Source organism: Lagopus muta, chromosome 3 (genome assembly GCF_023343835.1).
Source record: "Lagopus muta isolate bLagMut1 chromosome 3, bLagMut1 primary, whole genome shotgun sequence".
NCBI lineage: Eukaryota > Metazoa > Chordata > Aves > Galliformes > Phasianidae > Lagopus > Lagopus muta.
This window is the reverse complement of record NC_064435.1, coordinates 13658465-13677475: the sequence shown is the minus strand read 5'-3', so window position 1 is coordinate 13677475 and position 19011 is coordinate 13658465. Positions and strand designations below refer to the sequence as shown.

Below are 19011 nucleotides of genomic sequence, written 5' to 3'. Positions count from 1 at the left end.
ACCTTAGTGGCTAGAGCATCTGCCAAGGAAGTACAACATAAGTTCTAGGCCCACAGGGAGTATGAACCTACAGCTTCCACATCCCTGGCCAGCACCCTAGGCACCAGCCTCAGCAGGATACTTCATGCAGGAACATCCATTAGCCCTTCTCTAAAATAAGGCCACTAAAAATGCCAGAAACACTCAGGTCATAGGGGATGCAGATGAGGTCACTTGCCAGCACAGCTAAGGACATAGCGCAGAGAACTGAGGAACTAATGATCCAGATGCTGCTGCTAGGGTTTTTTTAGTGTCTTTTACATCAGACAATCACTGAATAAAAACAGAAAAACAAGTGGAAGGGTAAATACTCTCAAACCTACTTCTAGGATCAGACATCTAACTTTTACACACTGCAGAGACTTGTAATCTGAAAGTCATGAGACTTAGTGAGGGGTGTGTACTACCCAAGATCTTGAAAGATTAGTTACACAGTCACTCGACCTGAGCTCAGCTCCACTGTTGCATCTGGTAACTGAACTTATAAACACGGTTAAAAGATTTTGAGAAACAAAGACCATTGACTGGTACGTTGTGACAGGCAAAGAAAGAAGGCAGAAGTTGGTCAGCAAAGCTCAGTCTGCCTTAAGGTATTTAAGAAACGCATTTTTAACAAGTAGTTTTGTCAAATATGTTATGACAAAGTTACTGAAACAGTAGTAGCAAAAAGATGCAGTAATGATATATTTGTAGATGCAGTCTTCTCAACTTTACAAAGCCCTCTGAGGCTTGCAAGTTTTTCAACTACTGAAATTAAGCTAAGTCATTACACTGTTAAGAAAAAAAGACTGTTAATTTTTCCAAAGGACAAATATCAACATTATTATTTTTTAAGATCACAACTATGGCAAAGTTTCACTTGAGAATTTATGGGGTTCTATCCCCATTTTTGTTATTTAATTAATTTCTAAGCTTTTTAACTCTTATAAAGCTGATGCACACTTATTTAGGTATGTATGAAAGTACACATGTACATAGTTACCTATTAGCATGCTAGAAGCTAAAAATATCTTGTGCACTCTACACACTTCCTTGAATTCAGCCAACATTTATCACCTACCAACAATACATATATGAGAATAAGCCCACAACTGATTAAGTTGAAAATTTTATATTATCAATTAACAATAAATTTATTCATACCTGGTGTTGACGGTCTCTCCAACATATTCAAATGATGGTAAATAAAGGCTTGACTGTCATGAACTGTGTCCATATCAATTTCCTCCTCTTCTTGAGAGTTTGAGAACTAAGATATTGGGGAAAGAAATAAGTAGATGCTAATAATAAATCCTTAGGAGTATCACTATGCAGAATTTAATTTTTTTTATTTTTGAGATAAACTGGGGGTGAGAGGGAAAGGAGGTGATATCTACCACTGCAAAGGAATAAAAATTGAATAAAATTAAAAAGCATCAATGTCTACCCTTCTTTCTAATTTACCGTGAAGCTGTACGAACAAGAACATTAACTGTCAACTTCAGTTCTTGCCAGCCAATAAAATATCTGATGGGAAATGATTTTGCCAAAGTAAGCGTAACAACTACTGCACACATATACACAACATGTCTTTTGTTTGAACACAGCTTTAAGGAAAGCCAGTAGAAGCCACCGCTGTTATTCTGAACACCCTGCATATTGTGCAAGTTGAATTTCCATTTCTTACTCTGATTTTGAGTTTGACTTTACTGTCTTCATTCTTCTCTAGTATTTGCCCTGGCTCCAATGGAGACCCGAGTGGCATATCAGCCTTCCTCTTCACCCCCTGCTGATGACCAGAAATGCTGGATGCTGTTTCCTTAATAAGATGATCATCCTCCTGAAGCAGCATTAAAAGATCAAAATTAGAAGATAGCAAGAGCCACGTTTCAGCCTGAAAAAGACCTGATAGCTGAAAGCACTTCTGAGTAAGTGGGTGATTTGAACAAAGTTTTCCCTGTAGTTCTGGCAAAAAGTATTTTCTAAAACCCTGTATGGATTTGTGCCAACCTCTCCTACAAACATGGTTTCTCTTTACTTCTATTCCTGCTCCCTCTGCATATCTAGCATTGGCATCTTTTCTGTCCCTTCTCACAATCATGGTACTGTTGGTGTGCAACAACATTCGCTGCTTCTGAATGGCCTTTCTATAAATCTGTGCCTCGTAGACTCTCCTCATTCCAAATCTCTGCTGAAAAGCTGTGACAGCCTCTCATCTACACGTGGGATTTTGCTAAACCTTCTTCTCATTTGCTGTTAAAACTAATGCTTCCTTTGTTGAATGCAAGTCAGAATTAAGTAATAATAACCTGCTATTTTTTGATTTATTAAAAATAAATTAATCTGTTTTGTTAATTACTGCTAGGATAAGCAACAGAACGAGAGTCAGAGGAATATAAAAATAACAGGAGAGTCTAATAAGTTAGACATATAGTCATTAGAACAGGAGACAGGTGTTCCAACAAGTCTAATCCACAAAATAGGGAATTAAAAATAAGTATCTGTAGAAGTAAGCATTACCAAAAGCCCACTAAAAGCTAAATAAAAGCTGTATCATAGACTCTAAAGAGTATGGGCTGTTCAGCTGAACTGCTCTTCTCTGTTTTATACAGGGTACCTCAAAAATTCTTGCCCTGAGGAACTGAAACTGAATTTTATGAAGTGGGGAATTCCCACGATTCCCAGCACATTCAAGATCAAAACAGTCTGTCAGCACTGATTTTAACTCATTTGTGCCCTCAAAACATACACAATACACTGCTTTGAGGGATCTAGTTAGTCTCATGTATTGTATCACCTGTTAATTCTTATAGGTATTTCCCTCTTTTTGTCCTTGCTATTTAAGCCAACACATATCAGCTGTGAAATACTTCAGAGTAAACTTTGACTGATGCAAGAGGCAGTCTTCATTTTACATTAATCCTTTGTTCTTTTTCAATGAGGAAACTCAATTCTAGGTGCATTAATATGATCATCTATGCAAAGTTGGATACTAGAGATGAAGCTAAGGAAAAGATACAAGGGACGAAGTGTGAATGAGGCTTATACTAACACTGTTACAGTTTAAGCCAGCAGCGACACTCAAAGAAGGAGCTTCTTTCCCTTTCTCACAGTCTCTGTCCTGGGCCACCAAGGGCATTTGCATAAATGCATGACGAACTGGACTAAGGAAATACCTATTCATAAAGTATTTTTCAACCAGATCATCTCCTGATCCAGCTCATTGTGCAGTAACAACTGTACTGAAGGAAAGGCAAAGAAGCACTGAGAGGATTTTTTTTTTTCCCCATCAAGACCAACTGACTCCTAAAGAACTGCAACGTAAAAGCTGCAACAAAATGCCCCATTATTTAATTCTGATGTGTTTGTGCAATAACTTAAGACTTATTATATGTTCTACAAATAAGCAGGGTAGCTGTAAGGATATGACTCCATTATCATTTTCTCCCCCTACTGGAAATATCTGGCATGGTACTATGATAATTTGCACACCATATACTTCTGAACAAAAGTGATGGTAGACATGAACTATGGGACTGATAATTATAAACACAGCAATAGTAAAAAATCCCACTCAAAAGGCTGGAAAGAGTAGTTTCAAATGTGCTAGTCACATGTTCATGCTCTTTTCAGGATCTACTCCTAAGCAGTTTCTCTCAAACAGAAATTTGAAACTGTTAAGAAAATTACTTATTTCCACTTACATTGGATTTTTCTCTCCTAATCCAATTTGCCCTACAAAAAGACTTGGTCTTACAGCAGTGGCAACTATTCTGGAAAAACGGACAAGTTGAACAGCTTGTAAGATCCGTTTTCCAGTTACATCATGAGTGTTAGGACTGAAACCTCACAAGCCTGTAAGATACCAAACTGAATATATGCAACTTTTCAGAAGTTGTTACAAATCCTTCAGAGCACAGTACTAAGCAGGCAGATCCAAGTGTTAAATGAAGAACTATTATAGAAAGTTCCAACTTTCTATCTCTTGAAGTTGTTTAAAAAGAGGTGTATCTGTGTATTTTAAGATGTAATAGAATTACTGATAAAAGCTTTTGTTTGGGAAAACTGTACAACTTGCCTATAAGCAATAGTCTAATTAAAAAAATTTCATAACAGCATCAAACATTTCTGTGAACACTTCATGTCTCATAAACAATACAAGAAAAATGCAGTTCTATAAAGAATACAAATGAAAGGTGAAAAAACCAAGAAGTTTGCGTACTACATGCAAAACAGTTAATTCAAAGGAGGTATGGAATGTGCAAGCTTTTCAAGTGGAAGGAATAAAGAACACCGAGGTGCAAAGACAGCTTGAGCACAATACAAAATGACATCAGAAACCAATGCACTGACTTAAAGCCATCTGAATGAGACGCATGCAGACAGTTTGTGCTTACGGTGCTCTGAAATACTACTGGCTGCCCGTGATTGTTAGCAGCATTCACAGGTTCCTGATTATTTGCCACTGATTCAGGGATAATCGTTGGATTAAGCACAGCCTTCTTTTCTTTCAGATTAAGAACAAGTCCAAGCTCTGGTAGTGGTAAACACGAAGGTCTGCTGAGGCCAAAAAGTGTGAAATAGAGATCTACAGCACCACACCGCAATCTCCAGTCATGGGAAGTTCCTAAAATCCAGAAGAGATCACTGTTAACATGAGGTACACTCTTCTCCCATGCCACAAGGAAGACAGTTTAAAGCAACTTGAATCCAACAAAGTATGTACATCTTCTGGGCCTAAAGCACGCCTCCCTCATTACTCCTGCCTCTTTGTGTTTATTCAAATTCATTTGCTAGATGCTGTTTTAAATAAAGCACTAAGCTATAACCTGAATGTGTTTAGTATGGCAAGATTCAATATTTAGCTGGAAAACTAAGTGTTTTCAATAAAATAAAGAAGAACATAATGCTTTTATTTTTAAAGTTTCTTCTTAGGTTTTACTATTGGACAATTAAATAGTTTTTTTTTTTTAAAAAAACCAAACCATAGTCTCACACACCACTAGATTTGGTCACAATTGTCTATGCATTCCATGACATTTAGAAGGAGCTTTAAATATGACAGCGATTTGTAACCTCTGAAAACCACACTGATAGCACAAACCAGCAACATGTGAACTTCTTTTTTAATGTCTAATGACTACAGTGACTTTTATGTCATTTACTTCACTGGATACTCAATACTTCATTTCGTATTCAAATTGGAGATACGTTGCTTCATTGATTTATTTATCACAACAAGCTCTGTACTCCTTTATATCTTCATGCAGAAACAGTCAAAGCACGTTTGGCACCCATCAGAACAGAAAGTAACATCTGGTGCAATGCTGCAAACACAGTGATCCTGGTGCTAACTCAGCCCAGCTCTTTACTGACTGCAAGTTTATTGGACATACTGTTCTACAGCAGGAATAGAAGTATATCTGGTAAACAAGACACAGATGTGCCAACTGCTGTGTTAATATGGCTGTTTAAGACATCAAAAAATAAAATTATAAGATCTATCACTGTATATACTGAGTTTCATGGAGGTAAACAGTGTTTTGAGTAAGCTTGGTTGTACACACACAACCCATGTACAAGAAATTCTCCTAAGTTTCATGAGCAGTTGGGTAAGGAGAAAGTGACAAGAATATTAATTTGGACATATCTAACATTAAAATAGTCTCCAAAAAATGACACATTCACAAGTATTACTGTTAAAACCATTCTAATAGTTTTAATATTAAATAATGAGCTCAACATATAAAACTACATCTTAAAATGTGATGAATTCCCATTCAGTATCTCTCTCCTTTTCCAGCAGAAAAGTTAAGATCAAATAAAATTGGTTTCTGAATTTCTCAGCAATTACTGGAAATTGCAGCCTCCATTAAATTGATAATGTTTCACACAGAAGAAAAAAACCTACATATATCAGAGTCAATTTTCTAGTACTTGCTCACTTTAAATGAAAACAACTCAAGATTGTAGAATCATGCAGTTTTAAACCTGGCTACTAGTTTGTCTCACAGTGACATTACCTTTCTGGACACCCAGGAATGCCAACCTTATGCCTTACAGAAAATAAATTGAAACATTATGTCATCATGACACACAGAAATTTAAGTAGTTTAAGTCCCAGGGATCATAATAAGAATGTATACCCTGCTTGTTACTTGTGAAAAGAAGTAATGGTTGTAAGAAACACTGCACACTCTCTTCTCTCAAAAAGGAAAAACAAACTCTCTGATGGGAACATCAAAATTGTTTATTTTCTGTGCCTGACACTTGGCAAATCCTACAAAACTGAACTACTGGTAGTCTCCTGGCTTCAGCTCCTGGAGCGTTGCTGTGAACTTTTAAATGCTCAAAATAATGATACACAGAGAACAGACAGCCTTCAATGACCTAAAAAACCTATATAAATGTTTATATGTAATCTGTAGAAATGTAAAAGATGTTAACGGGCAGTTTGTCAGGTCTGGAAAAAACTGCTTCAGTAATGGAAAACAGGTCAATGGTAAAGATGTAAAACCTTATCTCATTAGCACCTTTCCTAATCACAGCAAGCAAATTAAGCTTGAGGTTCACAATACACTTCTAAAAATCTCTAATAAATTATCCATGCAAATGATACCCTCTCATGTTCTCTGAGAATTTGGTAAAATAGGGCAAAGAGACTGCCTGATCTACAGCTAACTGCAAAGAAAAAGGAAAAACATACAGCTTCACTTGGGAAAACATTTCATGTGAACATCTGGGTCAAAGAATAATTTTATGCCAAAGTGTATCAAAGCACACTAGAGGATTAAAGAAAATAATGAAAAACATGTCCACTGGTACCCTGCATCACTAAGGAAGTTTAGGAGGTATGTGAATGAGAACTGCAGAAATTGAATTTTCCAGTTCTACCAATCTTACAACACTGAAGAAGTGCAAACCAACCTGAATTCATCAGTTTCCAAAGCTGATCTACCAAAGCTTCATTACACAAAGGTGACTCCGTGTTCTTGGTAAAAGGTGGATTCTTGGTCAGCATATCCAGGATCTTATGCCTAAAATAAAAATGATTTTCATTAAATCCAAATCAACACATTAAGAATACAAAGTCTGTTCCGTTTGCAATGTTCTTACAAACCAGACTTCTCAAACACACAGTATGCTCAGATAAATTCATTGGTCAATAATTTCAAAACAAAAAGCAAGCTGCAGCAACACATTATTACCAGACATCATTTCTCAATAGTTAGGTACAAAACTGTAGGCTGTATTATACCATTCAGTTTAACTACAGTCTTTTTTGCATGCTCACAACCTGGACTTAGGCTGACCAATAAACTGCTTTCATACTGGCATCAAAGGATTTTTAAATATATTAAATTTTTATGACTGTGATGCAAATGACTGGAACAAAACCATTGACTGGCAAACACTTCTGGAAAGGAAAATTGTCACTCTTAAGTTGCATAGGTGTATAAAAATTCCATGCTTACTGTGTTTATTTACAATACTCATACACTTGAACTGAAAGCAGATAGAGTTTTTCACTTTAAACCTAGCCTCAGAAACATTTTATCAATGATAATAATTGTGAGTTCCAATTTTAACTACATTCTCTGTATAAGAAGCTTCCCCATGCTGTGTTATATATTTAGGACAAGAAAACTCTATCAGTTCTGACTTTTTTCTTCTTCCTTTCAGAAGAGGCTTACATTCCACATCCTCTTTAATGAGACTCAAAATGAAAATTCTTTCCTGGACTGAAGCTATGCCTCCACTAGTGACTGGAACCATACCTACTTTTATTAACAAGAATGATAGAAGAAAATAGATGATAATCTTACAACTACAACATTTTTTTAAGAGAGCAGCTAAACGGAGAGAAAAAGTAATACTTTCAATCTCTGAAATTCATTGAAGTAGTGGTAACCACAGAAAGTGCGTGCTGTGGAAGAAGAATCATTATGAACTGAGATGTTACAAGTTTCATAATGAATGTGCTATAATATACAATCATACAATGCTGAAAATGAAGTTGATACAGGAAATACTAGAAGTTACACTGTATTTTCATATGTTATCCTTTCACCCCATCTACAGTCTAACAATTGCTTTGCACTCATGGCTGGCAAAGCATCGTATGCATTACGTTTCAACCACTGTATAAATATCACAGTATCTTCTTGCCATATGCAATATCAGACTTGTCTATGTCATTTATGATTAGCAAATGATTTCTAACTTCAGATATTCACAAGAGGAACAGAACATGAGAGATAAAAATAATATAAGGGAGAATAAGAACCATGTACATTATCTTCTGAGATGTCAATTGCTGAAACATCAAAATGCACCGCCATTATGTAAAACAACAAGGAGATAAATTGTTTTTTGTAAAGTATCAAGCAGCTAAGCACTGGATCTATTCTAACAAGTCCTGACCAAGAATTTATGCAGTAGGTTCCAGCATTAGTAAAAACACTGACTCACTAACCTTATGTAGGGCACAGGATCATTCTGAACCATTGTGAGCAGCCATTGTAGTTCTTCGTAGCTCCTATCAACTGCAAATAATAAAATAAAATAGCTATAAATAGACAGAAAAAAACAAAGTTTGTACAAGATGGTCATGGCTTCCTGTAATTAGCTAGTGAAAGGTCTGAATCACTGCAGCCAAAATTTCATTAATTATAATGCCAATTCCAAGAAAAAGGTGGTTTACATGGTTTAACTTGACAGCAAAATAAAAATATGCACCTAACTCCCTCATGCCCAAGTTGTTCACTAACTACCAACTCTGATTCTTCAAACATGACTTTGTTATGAGTGATGATCACAGAGAAAATAACCTTCTTTACTTTAGGAAGCACACAGTACCAACACATCCAAATATCCTTTCAACAATCTATACTACAATTTCCACACAGAACAGAGAATAGACAATTCTTATACAAAACAATCAGTGACCATTATCTATAAACCAAGTAGAAAGCGGAAGACAACAGGGCTTTCTTAAAACTCTAAGCACACTCTGAAACCCTCCTTAGTTTTTTTAAAAAATCAGCATACTCTGAAATTAAAATATATTTTGAGTCTTATCAGCATATGCCTCTTAGAAAATGCTGCCTGACACAAAGACAAAGTCATCTTATTTAAACTGTTTAAATCTTTGCTGAAGAGTCTTTAGCAGGCAGCTTGAAAGTTAGCTCTGCTCTTCCTGCAATCTAGCCACAACAGAACTGCTTACACTGACAAGGGATAGGACCAGGCTGTTATTCTCTGCCTCTAAATGGGATTTACTAGCTCATGTTCTGCACCATTCAGATCGCAGTTATGCAGTTTGGGTTGATTGGGAACGATGCATCTGAACAGACTAGGACCACAGTGGCAGATTTGCCTTAAAAATCTGGGAAACCTTTAAAAGCTATGCACAGGACGTGCTTTGAAGGGATTAGAGGCTGCCTGCGCTCAACTCCACGCACAGTGCTTTTCCTGGCAGCTACCCTGCTTGGAATAGAGGCAGATAGAACATTGCATACAGAAGTTGTTTTGCATGGAAGAAAAATAATATTGTATAACCATGCAGCAAGAAAAACAGAACACGTGTGAACACATTAAATCATAATCATAAGAAAGCTGAAATAATTTTAACTGCAAAAAAAGAAAATGTATTTTTAAATGGTTGATAAGAGAATGGAGCCACTTGGAGATGAGTCCTTCAGGCTGATAGTAGAGGACAATAGAATCAAGAAGCACACTAGCTTTTGTGGTTAGAGAAGTCTTTTTTGGTTTCCTAAACCTACTTGTGCCTGAAATGCAGTATGCCTTCTTTAGCATTTGCTTTAGCATTTGCTTTACAAAGCTAGACTTCCAAAGCTCTGCTACTAACACTCCTCAAATTTGTAGAGCAACATGACATTTTGAGGAGCAGTGATAAATGTAACCTGATCTTCAGGAAAATAAATCTTATTAGTTTGATGTCAGTTTCTCAGTTGCAGCAGAGGACCTATGAGACTTGAAATTTTCATTCATGCAATTGGGTAGTCACGGATATTTATGAGTACAGTTTGTTGTTACCTCTTAGAATATGCAACTTCTTGGAAGTATATATATGTAACAGCTAATAGTCACTGAGCTATCAGAAGCTACCTTTAAAAATGTTAATAAAATCCATTCACTTCAAGTTTAGACTAACTGCCCATGTCCTTGTATGCTGCCTCAAGCATTTTAGAGTTACCATGTCTCAGAAAAAGCTTACTATTAACAGCAAAGAAAACAACTTCTTCTGTTCCATGGAGAAATTATTTCTTTTAAAGTAACTTGAAGAAAGAAAAAAAAAAAAAAAAAAAAAAAAAAGCAGTGCTATTTCTGCTCTGAGAGTTGATAGAAAAACATGGGAGTTCCACACTGCCCCAGAAAATACAGACTTCTCTTTTTATGGAAATAACAAAAATCGGTCAGCTCCCTTTATACAAACTGTTAAAAAGGCAGTTTTGGCACAAGCAACAGCCATTTGATAGCTGCTGTTTCACATCCAGTATGAACTGGAAACCAGGTAACCAGGAATGATGAGAATCAGACATCTTGGCACAAGACGGCCCATCCTTTCTTCTTCCAAAGCCAGAGACTTTGGGCCTTGCTAGACAAACCCTTCTAACTTCTACATGTGTAGCTGGATTTTGTTAGCACACTGAGCTTTCAGATTTACACCAAAAGCTACCTAGTCTAACCGGAGGAGCAAGGGCTAAGTTTGGTTTTATTTGAAGTAGTATTAGAGAAACAACACTGACAGTCAGTTAAGATAGTAGGCTGTGTTGGGAATCATATTGACTTTGTGGCAGATATCTATTTATCTCTGCTACCTCTTCATCAGAGAAGTTGTTGTTGGTAAGGTAGAACAGTGCTGGAATCCTATAATCCATTATTTCCAAACCTCATAGCAAGCTCAGTCTAAACTTCCATTTAGCTCAACTTCTTCAAGTAATCTTCCTACGATTTTTTACCATTCAGGTTCTCCCGTCCTGTATCTGTACAGTATTTTGGGCAACTTACCATACCTTACCTACACTTCATCCCATTTTGATCAGCTCTTTTAAAGACATAATATATTACTTCACAATGCTTAGCATTTATCAATGGTCCTGGTCAACCAGAGAGGTCCCTGAGTGCTGGAAGCTTGCCACCGTGAATCTACAAGAAGTGTTGTAAGGAGGATTCAGGGAACTACAGGCCTGCGAGCCTGACCTTGGTGTCAGAGAAGGTTATGGAACAGATCATCTTGAGTGAGACCACATGGCATTTACAGGATGATCAGGTGATAATCAGGTGATAAGGCCCAGTCAGCATGGGTTCGTGAAAAGCAGGTCCTGCCTGATTGACCTCATCTCTTTTTTTGATAAGTGACCCACCTGGTGGATGAGGGAAAAGCTGGTGGTGTAGTCTACCTTGACTGCAGTAAAGCTTTGACACTGTCTCCCACAGTATGCTCCTGGAGAAGCTGGCAGCCCATGCTGCATACCCATACGTTCCTCACTGGGTAAAGAACTGGCTGACTGGCTGGAGGGCCAAGACCAAAAAGTGGTGGTGAATGGAGTCAAATCCAGTTGGTGAGTGGCCACAAGTGGTGTTCCCTAGGGGCTGGTATTGAGACCTGTCCCATTTAATATCTTTACTGATGACTTGGATAAAGGCATTAAGTTTTGCAGATGACACCAAGCTGGGATGAAGTGCTGATCTGCCTGAGGGTAGAAAGGCACTACAGAAGGATCTGGACAGGCTGGATAGCTGGGCTGAGGCCAATGGAACGAAATTCAACAAGACCAACTGCCGGGTCCTTCACTTTGGCATCAACAAACCCAGGCAATGGGTTTGTTACTCTTGAATACTCTTGGGGCAGAGTAGCTGAGAAGACTGTGCTGAGAAAACAGACCTAGTGGTGTTGACAGACACTCAGCTGAACACAAGCCACAGTGTTCCCAGATGGCCAGAAGGCCAATGGCATCTTGGCTTGTATAAGAAATAGCATAGCCAGCAGGAGCAGGAAGGCAATCATCTTTCTGTACTCAGCTCTGGTGAGGCAGCACCTTGAGTACTGTGTTCAGTTTTGGGCTCCTCACTGCAAGAAAGACCACGTCCAGAGAAGAGCAATGAAGCTGGTAAAGAGTCTGGAGCACAATTCTTATGAGAAGTGGCCGAGGGAACTGGGATTGTTAAAGTCTGGAGGACACTCAGGGGCAACGTTATTGCCCTCTATAATTACCTGAAAGGCAGCTGTGGTGTGGCAGGGGTCAGCCTCTTCTCCCGCATAATTAGCATTAGGACAAGAGGGAACAGCCTCAAGTTAGGCCAGGTGAAGTTCAGTTTGAAACTTAGGAATAATTTCCTCTTGCAAAGAGTGGTCAGGTGCTATAACGGGCTGTCCAGGGAGGTGGCTGAGTCACTGTCCCTGGAGATGTTCAAGAAACATTTAGATGTGGTCCTAAGGGACATGGTTTAGTGGGGAAATACTGGTGGTAGGTGGATAATTGGACTAGATATTCTTGGAGGTCTTTTCTAACTTTGGTGATTCTAATACAACCACTTCCCCCTAATACCCAACCTAAATCTTCCTCAAAGCCATTTTCCTTTGTTCTGCCACTCATAGCGGTATCAAATGGCACATGCACAGTGTGTTAGAGATCCAGAATGACTGGTGAATTACAATCTAGTACTTAATTTTATACATGAAAATCATTAGTTTCCAATTCCCTCTAGGAAACCTCTCAGGATTGAAATTCAACTTTAACATTCAAGAAAGCTATTTAGTTTGTTGTTTTTGGTTTTTTTTTTTCCCCAAAGGTCTCCAGCAGTCAACTTATGTTTATCATGTAATGAAACAGAAACATCTCACATTGGCTGTGTATAACAAATGGCAAGGTGGAATAAACCAACACTCATTAAAATAATTTAAGTTTCCAAAATGTACAGTTACAAAATGCACACGTGAAAAAAAAGTTGAGAATAGTAAGATAAAGCAAAGCCAAGAACTCTGACTTATCGCTGAACTCAACTGAATCAAAACCACTACAAATGATGTTAAATCAGCAGCACCTCTCAGCACCCCTTACCACTACTCATCAGTCTACTCAGTGTTTCAAAACTTCAGATGTCTGATTCAATCTATGGAACACTGAGAAATAATGCTCACATCTTCATAACATTTGTATTACCAGCCTTTCTTATCAACACATCAACATAAGCTATTCTGCTGGAGGATACTTCAACCTAGTATTAACGAGGTAACTGTTACACCTTTTACTGTATCACAAGTGTTACAAATTGTCAAAATACATGAAAGAATACCTTTTGTGTAATCAACCACAGCCTCCAATGCTGCTATTCGGACATCTACAAAGTGCCCATATTCTGCGTATGACTTGAAGAGAGCAGGATCACTTGGGACATGACCATTCTTTTGAAGCACTCTAATAGCTTTTAAACAGCTAGAAGCAGAAGAAAGAAAATTTACATTAGGCTTCCAAAATGCCATCCACAAAGTATATATATAGTTTCTTCCTTCAGAATCAAGTAGTCTTTCTCTAATATTAATCAACAATTATTTCTAATTATTAATACAGCACTGAGTAACTCTGAGTTAGGCAGAAACACTGAAGAAAAATTGTGTTAAACTCATATTGATTCAAATACAACTGTACCTGCGCAGAAAAAAAATAGCTCAGATTACTGTTCTATGCTCTATAGATATTGCTACAATTATGCTTTTTGCAAAACTTTCATAAATTTCTCATTAAAGAATCAAAAGCACGATCAATTTGTGTCTGCTCTTAACAATCCACACCAACAGAGATTAATCTTGAACAACAGAGCAGTCAAGATGAACTTACACTACCAACTTTTGGAAACAGCCAAGAGTTTGCCATTTAAGACTAAAGTACATAAGCTAAAACTACAGAAGAGTACATAAAACCAAAAAAGTAGTGACTGCTCTCTTGTATGTGTGCAACAAAATGAGTCCTGATGAAGGAAAAGCTGGACATGAGCCAGCAGTGTGCTCTTGCAGCTTTGAAGGCCAATGCTACCCTGGGCTCAATCAAAAGAGGGGTGGCTAGTAGGGAGAGGGAGGTGATTGTCCTCCTGTATTCTGCCCTTGTCAGGCCCCATCTGGAGTACCATGCCCAGGCCTGGGGCCTGCAGAACAGGAAGGAAATGAAACTGTCGGTCCAGAGGAGGGCCACAAAGATACTCAGAGAGCTGAAGCACCTTTCCCATGATGAAAGGCTGAGGGAGCTGGGATTGTTTAGCCTGGGGAAGTGAAGGGTCCGGGGTGACTTTACTGTAGTCTTCCAGTATTTGAAGGGAGCTTACAAGCAGGAGGGGGACTGACTTTTTATGGAAGTAGATGGTGTGAGAACAAGGGGAAATGGATTTAAACTGAAAAAGGGGAGGTTTAGGTTAGATGTTACAAATTCTTCACTCAGAAGGTAGTGAGGCACTGGCACAAGCTGCCCAGAGAACTTAATGTCCCATCCCTGGGACAGGTTTGATGTGTTCCTGGGCAGTCTGATGTAGTGGTTAACAACCCTACCCACTGCAGGGGGGCGGTTGGAACTAGGTGATCTTGAGGTCCCTTCCAGCCCTTCCAAGCCATTCTATGTTTCAGTGATTATTAAACCACACCTGACTGTAATCGTGTGTCTATAGCTAGGAAGAAGCTTCTCCATATTTAGGAAACGGGTAATTTCTTCAAGAATAAGTCGAACGTCAGGATTTAGGTTATCCAGTGTTCGTACTTCATTGTTCACGCTGACTGCAGGAGTCACAGAGTTGGCTAGGGCATCAATCAGCTCAGCACGATAGTAGTTGTCTGAAAACTAGATAAAAAACAGCATTTAGATACAAGATATAACAATATATTCTTAAAAAGTTGAGTAATGTTGAAGCACTGTTACAGAATAAAATCTTAAAACAGAAACCATGTGACAAACTGTGAGAAAGCAAAATAGTTAAATAAATTTGTCCTGAAAAATGGATTTGAGTTCAAGCAAACAGATAAACTATCTTATATTACATTATTCTTCACTCTGGAATATAACCATATTAATAGTAATACATTGTTTTACAAAAATTGAGAAGTCAAGTAATGAAAATTTTCAAGATTTAGAAATAAAAGTAATTCTTTCTAAACACTAGCACCCATAACTACTTGCCTCTTTTTCTACTCAGTACAAAGGTTATCAAGGTTAATGGTCACCCGACATCTCTGAAAATAAGAGGGTTTATATAAGTAGCCACTTCAAGAGCCCCTAAGTGAACTAACTGATGCCTCTGCTTATTAAGGAAAATCTTGCTTCTGCTTTTGCTCCTTTTCTCATGCTCACAGTTCCAAGCCCTTCCCTTGTGCTAGCTCTTGCATTTATTGGTCACATCAATTTACTAAACAGCAGGAGTACAGAAATAAAATTATAAAAAGAAATAAAAAGTATAAAATTATAAAAAATTATAAAATTATAAAAAATTATAAAAGCAGAATGAAGTACTGAGTTTGCATATCATCTAATTTAACCTAAGCAAGCCAAAGAGTGACAGATACAGCAGGTTTCTAACATATGCTTAGAAGGGACATAAGGAAAAGTGAAATGGGATATTTCCTTTGGTGGTAGAGAGACGTTGGTACAATTCAGCACATCCTGTCTGAACTCTACCTCTCCACCTTCTATCATCCTCTCACTTCAATTTTCCTGGCTTCTACACACCAGAAAGTTAAATTTTAAGAGGCTTCAATCTTGTTCCACTAAACATCAGGTACTTAATTCCAAAGATTACTTAGGAGTCATCCTTGCAGATGATTCTTAACTAGGGACGTGGAACTTCTTATCATCTTAGGATCTTAAAGGATCACCCTTCAGATGTATTCTATATGCTAAGGAACTTAAGATGATACTTTCAACTCAGGGGCTTCAGTTTAGTGATGAAACAACACTAAAATGAGCTCCACCTTTTACTTAACTAGATGTAGGTTATTCTGTTCTGTACATACCGTTAACAAAAAATTATTTCCTTGCTCTTTTAGACATTCTTCTCAGAAGTGCTTGATTTGCAATGCTACATTCATGCAGAAAATGTTAACCCTCGTGCACATTTTCAGATCCATGGTAAGTCAACAAACACAGAGTTTTCTCCAAGAGAAACAACCAAGAAATGTCACCTCAAATGTCAGCTACAGAGTATTCTTTAACATAATGTTTAGTTTAGCATATCACCTTTTATCAACTCTCCTAGCTACGTATTTACATTAGTGGCATAATACATCGTACAGTGTATTAACTTTAAGATTCTCCAACAAAAAAGTGAGAGAGTAAAATAAACACATTCCTTACCTTATTCTTCCTGTTATCATTATACTTGATCAAATCCAAAATAAACATCAAAACCTCCTTAGGACAGAGGTTGTGAACATCTCTCAGAAGGGCCATGGCGACCGGCATAGTCTGTGTAATAAAATTAATGCTAATATCATTCTTACAACAGTGAAGTGACAGTTACACTCTGAAAAGAGCTATACCTTGAAAACAAGCAATTAGATTTGCAGAAACATATCTCTGACAGAAATTTCTTTTTGAAAGACCATATGCTACAGAACTTTCAGTTCAAAAAGTAATGCAATTATTGCTCAATAACCAGTTAGAGAGCAGACAGAAAAAGTTACACGTCCAAGAAATGACTCAGTTCAAGGCACTATCTAAAAGGTAAGGAATGGAAAATAATGAAGCAAAGAAAACGGTGAAATTCATTCTGAGACTGACATCCAAGCTGAGTGTTTGTGTGTGAACCTGGTGTCTGTGCCTGATACGTACAATCAAGAGGTATACACCCAGTACAGTCAGTGGTGCTAAAGAATTATCAGACAAATAGGTATTTCTTTTAGATATTTCTTTTAGATCTAGATATTTCTTTTAGAATCCACTCAAATAGTTTCAGGAATCTTTATTGTGGAAATATAAATTTATAACATGAGATTAAAAATGTAAGGGACAAAAGCATTAAGACAGTGGGAGAAAATGAACAATGAGAAAAAGAGCAGAAGACGACAAATGGCTGTTCAAAAAAGAGAAGGGTGGGGAGAAGGATGAAGCAATTTGGGACAGAGAAATAAAATTTAAGTTTTCTCTGATCAGTAATATGATACATCTGAATTAAGAATTCAATCATCAAGCAATTATAAAGTTAGCCTTGAGAGACAAACCAGTGTCATTTGTTTTAGTTGTTATTCACTGTACACTTATATGTCTCAGGAAAAAAAAGTGCATAACATGAAAAGAATCTGTAGCAGCATGATGCTGACAGTCAGTGGAAAGCAGGCAGAAAGAAGATTTAAATAGTGCCTTGAACTAAAAAGGCCACCAATTTAGGTTAAAATTTGTAAGATTTTATTTGCATAATGAAATCAGTGCCGAAGATGGCTGACAAATTCATCTACAAGAGCAGATCATAGAATGGCTTGGGCTGGAAGGGACTCAAAGGATCGCTGAGTTCCAACTGAGGGCCACCAACCTCCAGATCTGGTACTAGACCAGGCTGCCCAGGGCCCATCCAACCTGGCCTTGAACACCTCCAGGGACGGGGCACCCACAACCTTTCTGTGCAGCCTGTTCCAGCACCTCATCACTTTCTCTGTAAAGAACTTCCCCCTGACATCCAATCTAAACCCTCCCTCCTTGAGCTTAGAGACATTTTCCCTTGTTCTATCACTGCCTACCCTTGCAAAAAGTTGATTCCCCTCCTGTTTATAACCCCTTTTAAATTCTGGAAGGCTGCAATGAGGTCTCCTCTCAGCCTTCTCTCCTCCAGGCTGAACAAGCCCTCAGCCTATCTTCACAGGATAGGTGTTTCAGCCCTCTGATCATCCTGATGATTAGTTTTGTTACTGTGCAGTACATTCTCTTTAAGAACTCAAGTATTTTCAACTAATTATTATGTGTACTACAGTCTTCTGAAGAAATTGCTAATTTAACTGCTGCTGTTCAGAGAAAAATGATAAGAACTTCTGTTAACTATTTCTTAATGAAGATGAAAGAAAAGAATATAAAATAGAAAAGAACCAGTTATTTTCAACTTTTAATGAAAGCAAAGTGAGACTGTGCTATTCATGTTCCAGAAGTCGTCCTCCATAGGAACATTTTCTTTTTGATATTTAATTTAAAGAGTTCAATGGAAAAACAAATTTTACCTTTTGCAGAAAGTAGCTTTGAAAGTTCATGAAGTTGTTGGTCTTCACAATGTTTGGACAAGTCTTACAGCAAAACATTCGGGTAAAGAGCGACTTCATGGCTGGTGGTCCTGTCCATGTACTTACCATGGAATTTGCAATCTATATAATTAGAGGAAAGAGAAATCACATTACCATCATTGCTGTAAGTTTAAATTGGCTGTAAAGAAATAAAAATTTCCTCAAATAAGAAATAATATTGCCAGGAATGTACTGCCCTTCAAATACAAACATATTTTCAACAATATATTATATTACATTAGCTAAGTTTACCCTGCCATCCCCAATACATCTTCTCTACATTAAATGTACATTTTTAGGTAGTTGTTTCACTTGGAAGATGTCTGCATCTAAACACCTTTCCATGACAAACTTCTGTTTTTAACTACTTAATCTTTTCTATTTAGATGAATATTCTGTGTTTATTAAGCCAAATTTTCTGACTCCACAGAAGCCAGTGATGGAAGAGGTTTTGACAATACCAACATCCCAAATATACCCTGCCAGTAACCTCAGCCTTAGCCACTCTAACACTAAAAGACCACCCCTAAAGCAAAATAAAAGTTAGCTAATGCAGAATCATAGAATCACAAGGACCTAAAAGATCTAGTCCAACTGTCCTCCTATCACCATTACTACCCACTAAGCTACTAAACCATATCTTGTAGCACCTCTTCCAGATGCCTTCTGAACACTGCAACTGCCATTCAGCTTTAATTTTACTTTGCAATCAAACAATGTACTGA

The 19011-nt window shown here is 37.6% G+C and overlaps 1 protein-coding gene across 3 annotated transcripts in view; it reads right to left on the bottom strand.

Annotated features, from left to right (window-relative positions):
• TAF2 (TATA-box binding protein associated factor 2) overlaps positions 1 to 19011 on the bottom strand; it is a 56277-nt gene that overhangs the window by 10029 nt on the left and 27237 nt on the right. For 2 of the 3 annotated variants that reach the window (XM_048940808.1, XM_048940809.1), the window contains exons 17-25: positions 18227 to 18367; positions 16377 to 16487; positions 14677 to 14870; positions 13342 to 13481; positions 8495 to 8564; positions 6946 to 7055; positions 4416 to 4645; positions 1706 to 1858; positions 1183 to 1288 (exon numbers count right to left, since the gene is read on the bottom strand). In XM_048940808.1, the coding sequence (XP_048796765.1) occupies positions 1183 to 1288; positions 1706 to 1858; positions 4416 to 4645; positions 6946 to 7055; positions 8495 to 8564; positions 13342 to 13481; positions 14677 to 14870; positions 16377 to 16487; positions 18227 to 18367 (1255 nt within the window). The remainder of the gene's footprint in view (positions 1 to 1182; positions 1289 to 1705; positions 1859 to 4415; positions 4646 to 6945; positions 7056 to 8494; positions 8565 to 13341; positions 13482 to 14676; positions 14871 to 16376; positions 16488 to 18226; positions 18368 to 19011) is intronic. The other variant, XM_048940810.1, reaches the window with a different exon arrangement.